General features: G+C 46.5%; 1 protein-coding gene across 1 annotated transcript in view; it reads left to right on the top strand.

Moving 5' to 3' along the window:
• The window catches only part of LOC135536764 (C-Jun-amino-terminal kinase-interacting protein 1-like), a 107,118-nt gene that overhangs the window by 86,000 nt on the left and 8,804 nt on the right, over window positions 1–12,314 (top strand). The window contains exons 10-13 of the mRNA XM_064963281.1: window positions 376–479; window positions 2,088–2,204; window positions 3,146–3,216; window positions 3,488–3,586. Of these exons, the coding sequence (XP_064819353.1) occupies window positions 376–479; window positions 2,088–2,204; window positions 3,146–3,216; window positions 3,488–3,586 (391 nt within the window). The remainder of the gene's footprint in view (window positions 1–375; window positions 480–2,087; window positions 2,205–3,145; window positions 3,217–3,487; window positions 3,587–12,314) is intronic.

A 12,314-nucleotide genomic window follows, 5' to 3' on the forward strand; every position in this document is an offset into this window, starting at 1 on the left:
AATCTTTTTAACATTATGCAAAGTAAGAAATTGTGAAATAATAAGTACATAAACACACATTAACAAGGAATATTAATACTTACAGATGTCAAATGATTAGTTACAAGATGGTGAAGGATGGAATGTTGCTTACCTTGAGGATAGTTAAGTGGTTGCTAGTTACTAAGCTGCAATATGCAAAAACAAGTTAAGATATATCTCTATGCGGTCCATGACAGTTATTGATGGTACAATTATTCTCTACATTATATATTGCATTTGTCATTAGAAACCAGGAAATGGCAGTTATATTTCTACATATTGCGCCTTTAAATGTACTGTAACATCCATATTTAATATTTCTCTCTCTCTCTCCTTCCTCCCTCCCCCACACAGTGAAGAGCAGTGACTGGGTAGACAGGTACCACATGAAATTCCTGGGCTCGGTCCAAGTACCCTACCACAAAGGCAACGATGTTCTGTGTGCAGCTATGCAGAAGGTATGGGCGGTGCTCTGCCTTTTCTTGTGAAAGAAAGAGTGAGAGGGTAGAAAGAGTATGAGAGAGATGTCATCTGGCACATTACCAAAGAAGACCATAAACTTTAACTGAGAGAGAGGGGGGGAAGAGACAGATGGATGAAGAGACAAATGGAGTAAGTAGGAAGATGGGAAATAATTGGGGAGAAAAATATTATTGAAAATAGTGTGTTATTACACCAGGATTGGGGTTGGAATTCAGAATCTAATTCAGTCTATATCCTGTAGGGTGTGGGCAAATAAAACAAAATTTAAATTTAAGAATAGAATTGGAATTAAAGAGCATCTCAATTCAGAACTGACCCCAACCCTGTATAACACAAACAAGCATTGACAGGAGAAGAATCTGAGATTACAAATTAGAAAGGTTAGGACAGGAAATCATTAAAACAAGGTAGAAAAGAAAAGAAGACAGAGGCAGGTTGAAAAGCGGTATTAGCCATTGCTCATAGCTACACTACATAACCAAAGTATGTGTACACCTGCTCGAACATCTCATTCCAAAATCATGGGCATTAATATGGAGTTGGTCCCCCCTTGGCTGCTTCAACAGCCTCCACTCTTCTGGGAAGGCTTTCCACAAGATGTTGGAACATTGCTGTGGGGACTTGCTTCCATTCAGCCACGAGCATTATTTATTTGTATTTCTTTATTTAACTAGGCATTAGTGAGGTTGGACAGTGATGTTGGGCGATAAGGCCTGGCTTGCAGTCGGCATTCTAATTCATCCCAAAGGTTTTTGATGGGGTTGAGGTTAGGTCTCTGTGAAGGCCATTGAAGTTCTTCCACACCGATCTCGACAAACCATTTCTGTATGGACCTTGCTTTGGGCACGGGGGCATTGTCATGCCGAAACAGGCAAGGGAAGGACATTCTCCAAAATGTTGCCACAAAGTTGGAAGCACAGAATCGTCTAGAATGTCAATGTTTGCTGTACCATTAAAATGTCCCTTCACTGGAACTATGGGGCCAAGCCTGAACCATGAAAAACAGCCAGAGATCATTATTTCTCCTCCATAAACCTTTACAGTTGGCACTATGTATCGGGGCAGGTAGCGTTCTCCTGGCATCCACCAACCCTAGATTAGCCTGTTGGACTGCCAGATGGTGAAGCGTCATTCATCACTCCAGAGAACACATTTCCACTGCTCCAGAGTCCAAGGGTGGCGAGCTTCATTCCACTCCAGCTCATGCTTGGCATTGCGCATGGTGATCTTAGGCTTGTGTGCGGCTGCTCGCTCATGGAAACCCATTTTATGAAGCTCTTGTGCTGGCGTTGCTTCCAGAGGACAGACGATTTTTACACCCAGCAGTCCTGTTCTGTGAGCTTGTGTGGCCTACCACTTCGCGGCTGAGACCTTGTTGCTCCTAGCTGAGATGCCACTAGAATTTTGAGACTAATAACCCACCTCTTTCCTATGTCTTCTTTCCCTGTTCACGTTTTAAATTCCAATTATAGAATAAGGGCGCAGAAGTTTTTTTTACATATACATTCAATATCTAAACCAGGCTTGACATTTCAGCTGCTGCTTTTTTCAAGGGATGCTGATGCTGTTTTGATTGCCACCAGATTGCCACCAATAGGAGGATGACAGTGCAGTATAACCCACCTTCGTCTTGTATCCTTGAGATCAACGTGAAAGGCGTCAAGCTCCTAGTCCAGGATGACTACTATGCCTCTGACAAAGTAAGACTTTCACACTAAAATACACACATTGTACACATACACGCACACACACACCACACAAACAGGACAGGTACACAGACAGACACTCAGATTTATGCACACACACACTCTACACATGTATTTGCATCACACACACTTCTTCAGGCACACCTTCAGCGCATGTTAGAAAGACAGCAGTTGAGTTTGGACCAAAGTACGACGACAAGACTAGATACATGGATGCTTTTTAATCAAACCTCTGACCAGCAAGATCACACTAGGGGAATATTCCCAGTAAAGAAGGTTGATAACACTCTAGTGTGGGCACTAAAGTGTATTGCAGTCTACACATAATATTCCACTTGTATTGTATAGAGGAGAGTGAGAATTAAAATCTGGCAATAGCGGTGCCCACCTAAACTGAAGTCAAGCTATGTAACCATCAGTGGGTTCTTTGTTGACATTAAGGCTATGATTTGTTTTAATATCTAATTGACCAATCATAAAGTTCACTAGCTACAGCTCCTACAGATGATGTGGGGTAAGCAGATAGCAAATTCCATGACAAAACGCAGTTGTTGACATGGAGAGTAGATACTTTTTTTTACCCCCAACACCTGTTTTTCCAGAGCCATAGAATTTGGTCAATGAGGTTTGTACCAAATAATTTTGATGCATTCATACTGTATGTAGTGTGCATTTCATTGTGACATCGCAGTTGCCCAATGTTACTGACCCCCCTTAAAAAATGCAGTGGAATGGTCCCAGATAATACGCATATTTTGAGCCCAAAATGAAGAAAGTCAGTCCAAAATTTAAGGACGCAAATCCGGTACTAGTTTATAATACAATATATATATGTCTGTCTGTCTGTCTGTCTGTCTGTCTGTCTGTCTGTCTGTCTGTCTGTCTGTCTGTCTGTCTGTCTGTCTGTCTGTCTGTCTGTCTGTCTGTCATCACAGAGTAACCAGTGCAGCCACTTCTTCCAGTTGAAGAATGTTTCCTTCTGTGGATATCACCCTAAGAACAGCAAGTAAGTACCTGCACCAGGATGAAAGTTTGTCAGTCATGCTCACCGTATTCCAATAAAAATGTGCTTTTTGGGAGAGTCGTTATGCAGGCAGTGGAGGAAATGGAGAAAGAGAATTACTTTGGGAACCTTCCATTGTAAAATCTGCATTTATACATTTCAAAATTATTTTACTCCCGGAACCTGGTTCCCCCTTGGGGTTCACTCCTCTTACCCCTGTATTTTTCTTTTTTTCTTTTTTTACCTATGTGTGGTTTGTATGGTTTCCCCTTAGGTACTTTGGCTTCATCACAAAACACCCAGCTGACCAGAGATTTGCCTGTCATGTGTTTGTGTCTGAAGATTCTACTAAACCCCTGGCAGAGTCTGTTGGGTGAGGGTTGAGAACTTTATATATATCATGTCACTCTTTTGCTCTTTGTCCTTCACTTTTATATTGTCAGAGGATTCAAGCTGTTCTTAGCCATAGTGGGCCAATGACAACCAACATTTAGCACTGTCTCAACATGAGGCGATCTCTCGTTAAACCACCAATATATGCTAAATTCACCAGAACAACTGATCTCATTTGCAACCACAATTGGACATTATATTATCGCTCCCTAAAGCTGATGTCAGTGTATAAAGGGCGATAGCACTTTGGGATTTGGCCCCGTTGATATGGGTCTTTCTTGGGTTTGTCTTTGTCATTCAATCACAACAAACAAGTGCAGTAATGAGTATATCCAGTAAGCTAGCTTTGAAGTTGAGGACTTTAAAACAAATTGTATTGGTCACCTACACATATTTTGCAGATGTTATCACGGGTGTAGCAAAATGCTTATGTTCCTAGCTCTGACAGAATAGTAATACCTAAAGATACAAAACAATACCAGTAAAACTGAAACAGAAGAAGAAAGTAATATAGAAGTATTATAGTGAGCAATGTCGGAGTCCAGAATATAATTATATATGTACAGTGCATAGACTTTTTCTATATTTTTGTTACGCTACAGCCTTATTGTAAAATGTATTGAAAAAAATTTATCCTTATCAATCCACACACAATACCCCATAATGACAAAGAAAAACAGGTAAAAAAAAACAACAAAAAATTACATTAAAAAAATGAAGTATCAAATTTCATAAGTATTCAGACACTGTACTTTGTATGATGCTACAAGCTTGACACACCTGTATTTGGGGAGTTTCTCCCATTCTCCTCTGCAGATCCCCTCAATCTGTGTCAGGTTGGATGAGGAGTGTCGCTGCATAGCTATTTTCAGGTCTCTCCAGATATGCTTGATCGGGTTTAAGTCTGGGCTCTGGCTGGGCCACTCAAGGACATTCAGATACTTGTCCCGAAACCACTCCTGCGTTGTCTTGGCTGTGTGCTTAGGGTTGTTGTGCTGTTGGAAGGTGAGCCTTCGCCCCAGATCCTGTACTTTGCTCCATTCCTCTATCCCTCAAACCTGACTAGTCTACCAGTCCTTGCCGCTGAAAAACATCCCCACAGCATCCCCACAGCCACGACCAAGCTTAACTGTGGAGTTGGTGCCAGGTTTCCTCCAGATGTGACGCTTGACATTCAGGCCAAAGAGTTCAATCTTGATTTCATCAGACCAGAGAATCTTGTTTCTCATGGTCGGAGAGTCGTTTAGGTGCCTTTTGGCAATCTCCAAGCGGGCTGTTGTGCCTTTTACCGAGGAGTGGCTTCCATCTGGCTACTCTACCATAAAGGCCTGATTGGTGGAGTGCTGCAGAGATGGTTGTCCTTCTGGAAGGTTCTCCCATCTCCACAGAAGAACTCTGGAGCTCTGTCAAAGTGACCAACAGGTTCTTGTTCACCTCCCTAACAAATCCCTTCTCCCACGATTTGCATATTTTGGCCAGGTCATTTCCCTCGACCTCATGGCTTGGTTGTTGCTCTGACATGCACTGTCAATGGTCTATACCTTATACAGTATAGACAGGTGTGTGCCTTTCCAAATCATGTCCATTCAATTGAATTTACCACAGGTTGAACAAAATCAAGGTGTAGAAACAAGTCTCATAGCAAAGGGAGGCTGAAGAAATTCGGCTTGGCCACTAAGATCCTCACAAACTTCTACAGACGCACCATTAAGAGCATTCTGCCGGCTATATCACCGTCTGGTAAGTTAACTGCACCATCCACAGCCACAGGGCTCTCCAAAGGGCAGTCAGCCTAACGCATCACCGGGGGCACAATGCCTGCCCTCCATGACATCTACAGTAGCCGGTGTCACAGTAGGTCAAGTAGACCATCAAGGACCTCAGCCACCCCAGCCATGGCCTGTTCAACACGCTACCATCTAAAAGGGGGAGACAGTACAGGTGCATCAAACCTGGGACCGAGAGACTGAAAAAAACGGCCATCAGACTGTTAAATACTCACCACTAGCTGGCCTCTGCCCCAGTACCCCACCATCTACACACAATGCCCCATAATGACAAAGCAAAAACAGGTTTTTGGACATTTTAGCAAATTTATTAAAAATAAAAACTGAAATAACTTATATATACTGTCAGTGTGGTTGGACCATTTCAGGTCCTCAGTGATTATGCACACTGAGGAACTTGAAGCTTTTAAATCTCTCCACTGTGGCTCGTTGATGTGGATGGAGGCTGCAGTGGACGCACCCCTGTGGGGTCCCTGTGTTGAGGATCAGCGTGGCAAAGGTGTTAATGAGCTTAGTGATGACCTTGGTGTTGTGCACTATGGTGTTGGTGTACGTCACTGGGGCCGAGATCCCTCCTATCCTGCCATAACATTTTCAAAAACCCCAGCCACCCAAGCCAACTGTTCACTCTGCTACCACATGGCAAGCGGTACCGGGGAGCCATGTTTGGGCCCAAAAGGCTCCTGAACAGCTTCCACCCCCAACTCATAAGACTACTGAACAGTTAATCAAATGGCTACCCAGACTATTTGCATTGACCCTCTCTTGCACTGACTCTATGCACACTCACTGGACTCTACCCTAACATACTTACACTTATAGTCTAACACACACATACTGTACACTCACACATGCACACACTTTCACAGTCTTCACATACACTGCTGCTACTCTGTTCATTATGTTTCCTGATTGCCTAGTCACTTTTACCTCTACATACATGTACATATTACCTCAACTACCTCATACTCCTGAACATTGACTTGGTACCGGTATGCCTTGTATAAAGCCTCGTTATTGTTATTTATTGTTACTATTTATTAGATTTTTTTGCAAATGTTCTTACTTTTTAACTATGCATTGTTTGGGAAATGGCTCATAAGTAAGCATTTCACAGTAAAGTCTGCACCTGCTGTATTCAGTGCATGTGAAAAATACAATTTGATTTAAAGGCAGAGTTCAGTACAGTAGAGTGTAGTTCAGTACAGTCTGTACTCTAATGTACTATAGCATACTGTACTCTACTGTACAGCAAACTGTAACGGTTTTGACTTGAGGTTATTATTTATAGGGGTGCCAGGTAGGTTGTGCCTACCAGAGAAAACATTGGTTTTTCCTTTTAGTTTGGGAGGGAATGAGTCCCATCTGGTCCGTCAAGTCTACACCAATACAAAGGACTTGCACAAAAGTCAGGATGGAAATAAACTTTTCATAAACCCGTAAAACATTGGAAAGAACTTCAAAAACAACTATATTATTTTGCGTGGGTTGTATTAGCAACATCGATGATTACACACACATATTATTATATCACAATGAGTTCTGGTTCTTCTAGAAATGTCCTGTACCTCGGGCTTAAAAGAGTCCAGCCCGGTAAAGGAGTTCAGGGATCTCCCGTGACCTTAGTCACGCAATGTTTGTCCGTTCATTCAAATGTAGCGTAAACCCAGTATTAATCATGCAATCAATATAACAATTATTTTCCCACAGAACTTTAAAGCGTATCAACTCTTACTAAGTCCTCAACTACAACTAACTACATAAATCATCACCGTATACATGACATCAAAACAAATGAAATACCACCAAAAACCAATCCGCCAATAGATCTCCAGCGGAGAAAGGCCACGAAGAACAGAGAGGTGTAGTCCACGGAAGCAAAGAGTGGATCCGATCCTGTTATGAACTTGAGTGAAGACCCAAAAGCGGTTTTAACAGAAAACAGAGTTCTTTAATGAAAATACAGGAATGGCATAAATCCTCTTCCAACGTTGTCAGGGGAACAAAAAGAACGTTAGTATAGTGCAGGATGCTTCAGCCAGGCAGACTCCGACAGGACAGGACAAGGTGGAAGCAAACGAGACGACAGCTTGCTTCTGGCATCAAAAAACACAAACAAGAATCAGACACTGAAAGTAGCAGGAACAGAGAAAGAAATAGAGACCTAATCAGAGGGGAAGAGAGAACAGGTGTGAAGAGTGAAAGAGCTAGTTAGGGCAGATGTAGAACAGCTGAGGAATGAGAGACAGAGAAGGTAACCTAAAAGACCAGCAGAGAGAGAATCAAGAGAAAGGACAGGAACAGACATAACAAGACATGACAGTACCCCCCCCACTCACCGAGCGCCTCCTGGCGCACTGAGAGGGAAACCTGGCGGCAACGGAGGAAATCATCGATCAGCGAACGGTCCAGCACGTCCCGAGAGGGAACCCAACTCCTCTCCTCAGGACCGTACCCCTCCCAATCCACTAGGTACTGATGACCACGGCCCCGAGGGCATGTCCAAAATCTTACGAACCCTGTAGATGGGTGCGCCTCGACAAGGATGGGGGGAGGGACGAGCGGGGGCGCGAAGAACGGGCTTAACACAGGAGACATGGAAGACCGGGTGAACGCGACGAAGATAGCGCGGAGAAGAAGTCGCACTGCGACAGGATTAATGACCTGGGAAATACGGAACGGACCAATGAACCGCGGGGCCAACTTGCGAGAAGCTGTCTTAAGGGAAGGTTCAGAGTGGAGAGCCATACTCTCTGACCGCAACAATATCTAGGACTCTTGGTCCTACGCTATTAGCGGCCCTCACAGTCTGCGCCCTATTACGGCAAAGTGCCGACCTGACCCCCTTCCAGGTGCGCTCGCAACGCTGGACAAAAGCCTGAGCGGAGGGGACGCAGGACTCGGCGAGCTGAGATGAGAACAGCGGAGGCTGGTACCCGAGGCTACACTGAAAAGGGGATAGACCGGTAGCAGACGAGGAAGCGAGTTGTGGGCGTACTCTGCCCAGGGAGCTGTTCTGACCAAGACGCAGGGTTACGAAAAGAAAGACTGCGTAAAATGCGACCAACAGTCTGATTGGCCCGTTCGGCTTGACCGTTAGACTGGGGATGAAAGCCGGACGAGAGACTGACGGAAGCCCCAATCAAACGGCAAAACTCCTCCAAAATTGAGACGTGAACTGCGGACCTCTGTCGGAAACGACGTCAGACGGAAGGCCATGAATTGGAAAACATTCTCGATAATGATCTGAGCCGTCTCCTTAGCAGAAGGGAGCTTATCGAGAGGAATGAAATGAGCCGCCTTAGAGAATCTATCGACAACCGTAAGAATAACTGTCTTCCCCGCTGATGAAGGCAGTCCGGTGATAAAATCTAAAAGCGATGTGAGACCACGGTCGAGAGGGGAATGGGAAGCGGTCTGAGACGGCCGGCAGGAGGAGAGTTCCCAGATTTAGTCTGCGCGCAGACCGAACAAGCGGCGACAAATCGACGCGCGTCACGTTCCCGAGTGGGCCACCAGAAACGCTGGCGAATGGAAGCGAGCGTACCCGAACGCGGGGTGGCCGGCTAACTTGGCAGAGTGGGCCCACTGAAGAACGGCCGGACGAGTAGGAACGGAACGAACAGAAGGTTCCTAGGACAAGCTCGCGGCGACGGAGTGTGAGCGAGTGCTTGCTTTACCTGCCTCTCAATTCCCCAGACAGTCAACCCGACAACACGCCCCTCAGGGAGAATCCCATCGGGGGTCGGTGGAGACCTCAGAAGAACTGAAGAGACGAGATAAAGCATCAGGTTTGGTGTTTTTGAGCCCGGACGATAAGAAATAACAAACTCGAAACGAGCGAAAACAGAGCCCAACGAGCCTGACGCGCATTAAGTCGTTTGGCTGAACGGATGTACTCAAGGTTCCTATGGTCAGTCCAAACGACAAAAGGAACGGTCGCCCCTCCAACCACTGTCGCCATTCGCCTAGGGCTAAGCGGATGGCGAGCAGTTCGCGATTACCAACATCATAGTTACGTTCTGACGGCGATAAGCGATGAGAGAAAACGCGCAAGGATGGACCTTGCCGTCAGAGAGAGAGCGCTGAGAAAGAATGGCTCCCACGCCCACCTCTGACGCGTCAACCTCAACAACAAACTGTCTAGAGATGTCAGGTGTAACAAGAATAGGTGATGTAAAACGATTCTTAAGAAGATCAAAAGCTCCCTGGGCGGAAACGGACCACTTAAAGCACGTCTTAACAGAAGTAAGGGCTGTGAGAGGAGCTGCCACCTGACCGAAATTACGGATGAAACGACGGTAGAAATTAGCGAAGCCCAGAAAGCGCTGCAGCTCGACGCGTGACTTAGGAACGGGCCAATCAATGACAGCCTGGACCTTAGCGGGATCCATCTTAATGCCCTCAGCGGAAATAACGGAACCGAGAAAAGGGACAGAGGTGGCATGAAAAGTGCACTTCTCAGCCTTCACATAAAGACAGTTCTCCAAAAGGCGCTGGAGGACGCGTCGCACGTGCTGAACATGAATCGAGAGAGACGGTGAAAAAATCAGGATATCGTCCATGTAAACGAAAACAAAATGTTCAGCATGTCTCTCAGGACGTCGTTAACTAGTGCCTGAAAGACAGCTGGAGCGTTAACGAGGCCGAAAGGAAGAACCCGGTATTCAAAGTGCCCTAACGGAGTGTTAAACGCCGTCTTCCACTCGTCCCCCTCCCTGATGCGCACGAGATGGTAGGCGTTACGAAGGTCCAATTTGGTGAAAAACCTGGCTCCCTGCAGGATCTCGAAGGCTGAAGACATAAGAGGAAGCGGATAACGATTCTTAACTGTTATGTCATTCAGCCCTCGATAATCCACGCATGGGCGCAGGGACCCGTCCTTCTTCTGAACAAAAAATCCCCGCTCCGGCGGGGGAGGAGGAGGAGACTATGGTACCGGCGTCGAGCGAAACCGACAAATAATCCTCGAGAGCCTTACGTTCGGGAGCCGACAGAGAATATAATCTACCCGGGGGAGTAGTTCCCGGAAGGAGATCAATACTACAGTCATACGACCGGTGTGGAGGGAGAGAAGTGGCCTTGGAACGACTGAACACCGTGCGCAGATCGTGATACTCCTCCGGCACCCCTGTCAAATCGCCAGGCTCCTCCTGTGAAGAAGAGACAGAGGAAACAGGAGGGATAGCAGACATTAAACAGGTTACATGACAAGAAACATTCCAGGATAGGATAGTATTACTAGACCAATTAATAGAAGGGTTATGGCGCACTAGCCAGGGATGACCCAAAACAACAGGTGTAAAAGGTGAACGAAAAATTAAAAAAGAAATGGTTTCGCTATGATTACCAGAGACAGTGAGGGTTAAAGGCAGCGTCTCACGCTGAATCTTGGGGAGAGAACTACCATCTAAAGCGAACAAGGCCCTGGGCTCCCTAACTGTCTGAGAGGAATATCATGTTCCCGAGCCCAGGTCTCGTCCATAAAACAGCCCTCCGCCCAGAGTCTATCAAGGCACTGCAGGAAGCAGATGAACCGGGCCAGCGGAGATGGACCGGAAAGGTAGTGCGTGATCCAGAAGGAGAGGCCTGAGTAGTTGCGCTCACCAGTAGCCCTCCTCTTACTGATGAGCTCTGGCTTTTACTGGACATGAGGTGACAAAATGACCAGCGGAGCCGCAGTAGAGACAGAGGCGCTGGGTGATTCTCCGTTCCCTCTCCTTGGCCGAGATGCGAATACCCCCAGCTGCATAGGCTCAGCATCCGAGCCGGCGGAGGAGGGTGGCAGTGAGCGGCAGGTGGCAGTGATGTGGAGAGGGGAGCAACGGAGAACGTGAGCTCCTTTCCACGAGCTCGGCGACGAAGATCAAACCGTCGCTCTATGCGAATAGCGAGAGCTATTAAGGAGTCCAGACTGGAAGGAACCTCCCGGGAGAGGATCTCATCCTTAACCTCGACGTGGAGACCCTCCAGAAAACGAGCGAGCAAAGCCGGCTCGTTCCAGTCACTAGAGGCAGCGAGAGTGCGAAACTCAATAGAATAATCCGTTATGGATCTATTCCCCTGACATAGGGAAGACAGGGCCCTGGAAGCCTCCTGCAAAAACAGAACGGTCAAAAACCCGTATCATCTCCTCCTTAAAGTTCTGATACTGGTTAATACACTCAGCCCTCGCCTCCCAGACTGCCGTGCCCCACTCACGCGCCCGTCCGGTAAGGAGAGAAATGACGTGAGGCGATGCGGACTGCGCTCCTGGAGTAGGTGTTGGGCTGGAGAGAGAACACCACATCACACTGAGTGAGGAATGAGCGGCACTCAGTGGGCTCCCCAGAGTAACACGGCGGGTTGTTGATCCTGGGCTCCGGAGACTCGGAAACCCTGGAAGTGGGCGGTGGATCGAGGTGGAGTTGGTGAACCTGTCTTGTGAGGTCGGAGACTTGGACGGCCAGGGTCTCAACGGCATGTTGAGCAGCAGACAATTCCTCCTCATGTCTGCCTAGCATCGCTCCCTGGATCTCGACGGCGGAGTGAAAAGGGTCCCGGAGCCGCTGGGTCCATTCTTGGTCTGATTCTTCTGTTATGAACTTGAGTGAAGACCCAAAAGCGGTTTTAACAGAAAACAGAGTTCTTTAATGAAAATACAGGAATGGCATAAATCCTCTTCCAACGTTGTCAGGGGAACAAAAAGAACGTTAGTATAGTGCAGGATGCTTCAGCCAGGCAGACTCCGACAGGACAGGACAAGGTGGAAGCAAACGAGACGACAGCTTGCTTCTGGCATCAAAAAACACAAACAAGAATCAGACACTGAAAGTAGCAGGAACAGAGAAAGAAATAGAGACCTAATCAGAGGGGGAAGAGAGAACAGGTGTGAAGAGTGAAAGAGCTAGTTAGGGCAGATGTAGAACAGCTGAGGAATGA

The sequence above is a fragment of the Oncorhynchus masou genome, chromosome 1 (genome assembly GCF_036934945.1).
Source record: "Oncorhynchus masou masou isolate Uvic2021 chromosome 1, UVic_Omas_1.1, whole genome shotgun sequence".
NCBI classification, from domain to species: Eukaryota; Metazoa; Chordata; class Actinopteri; order Salmoniformes; family Salmonidae; genus Oncorhynchus; species Oncorhynchus masou.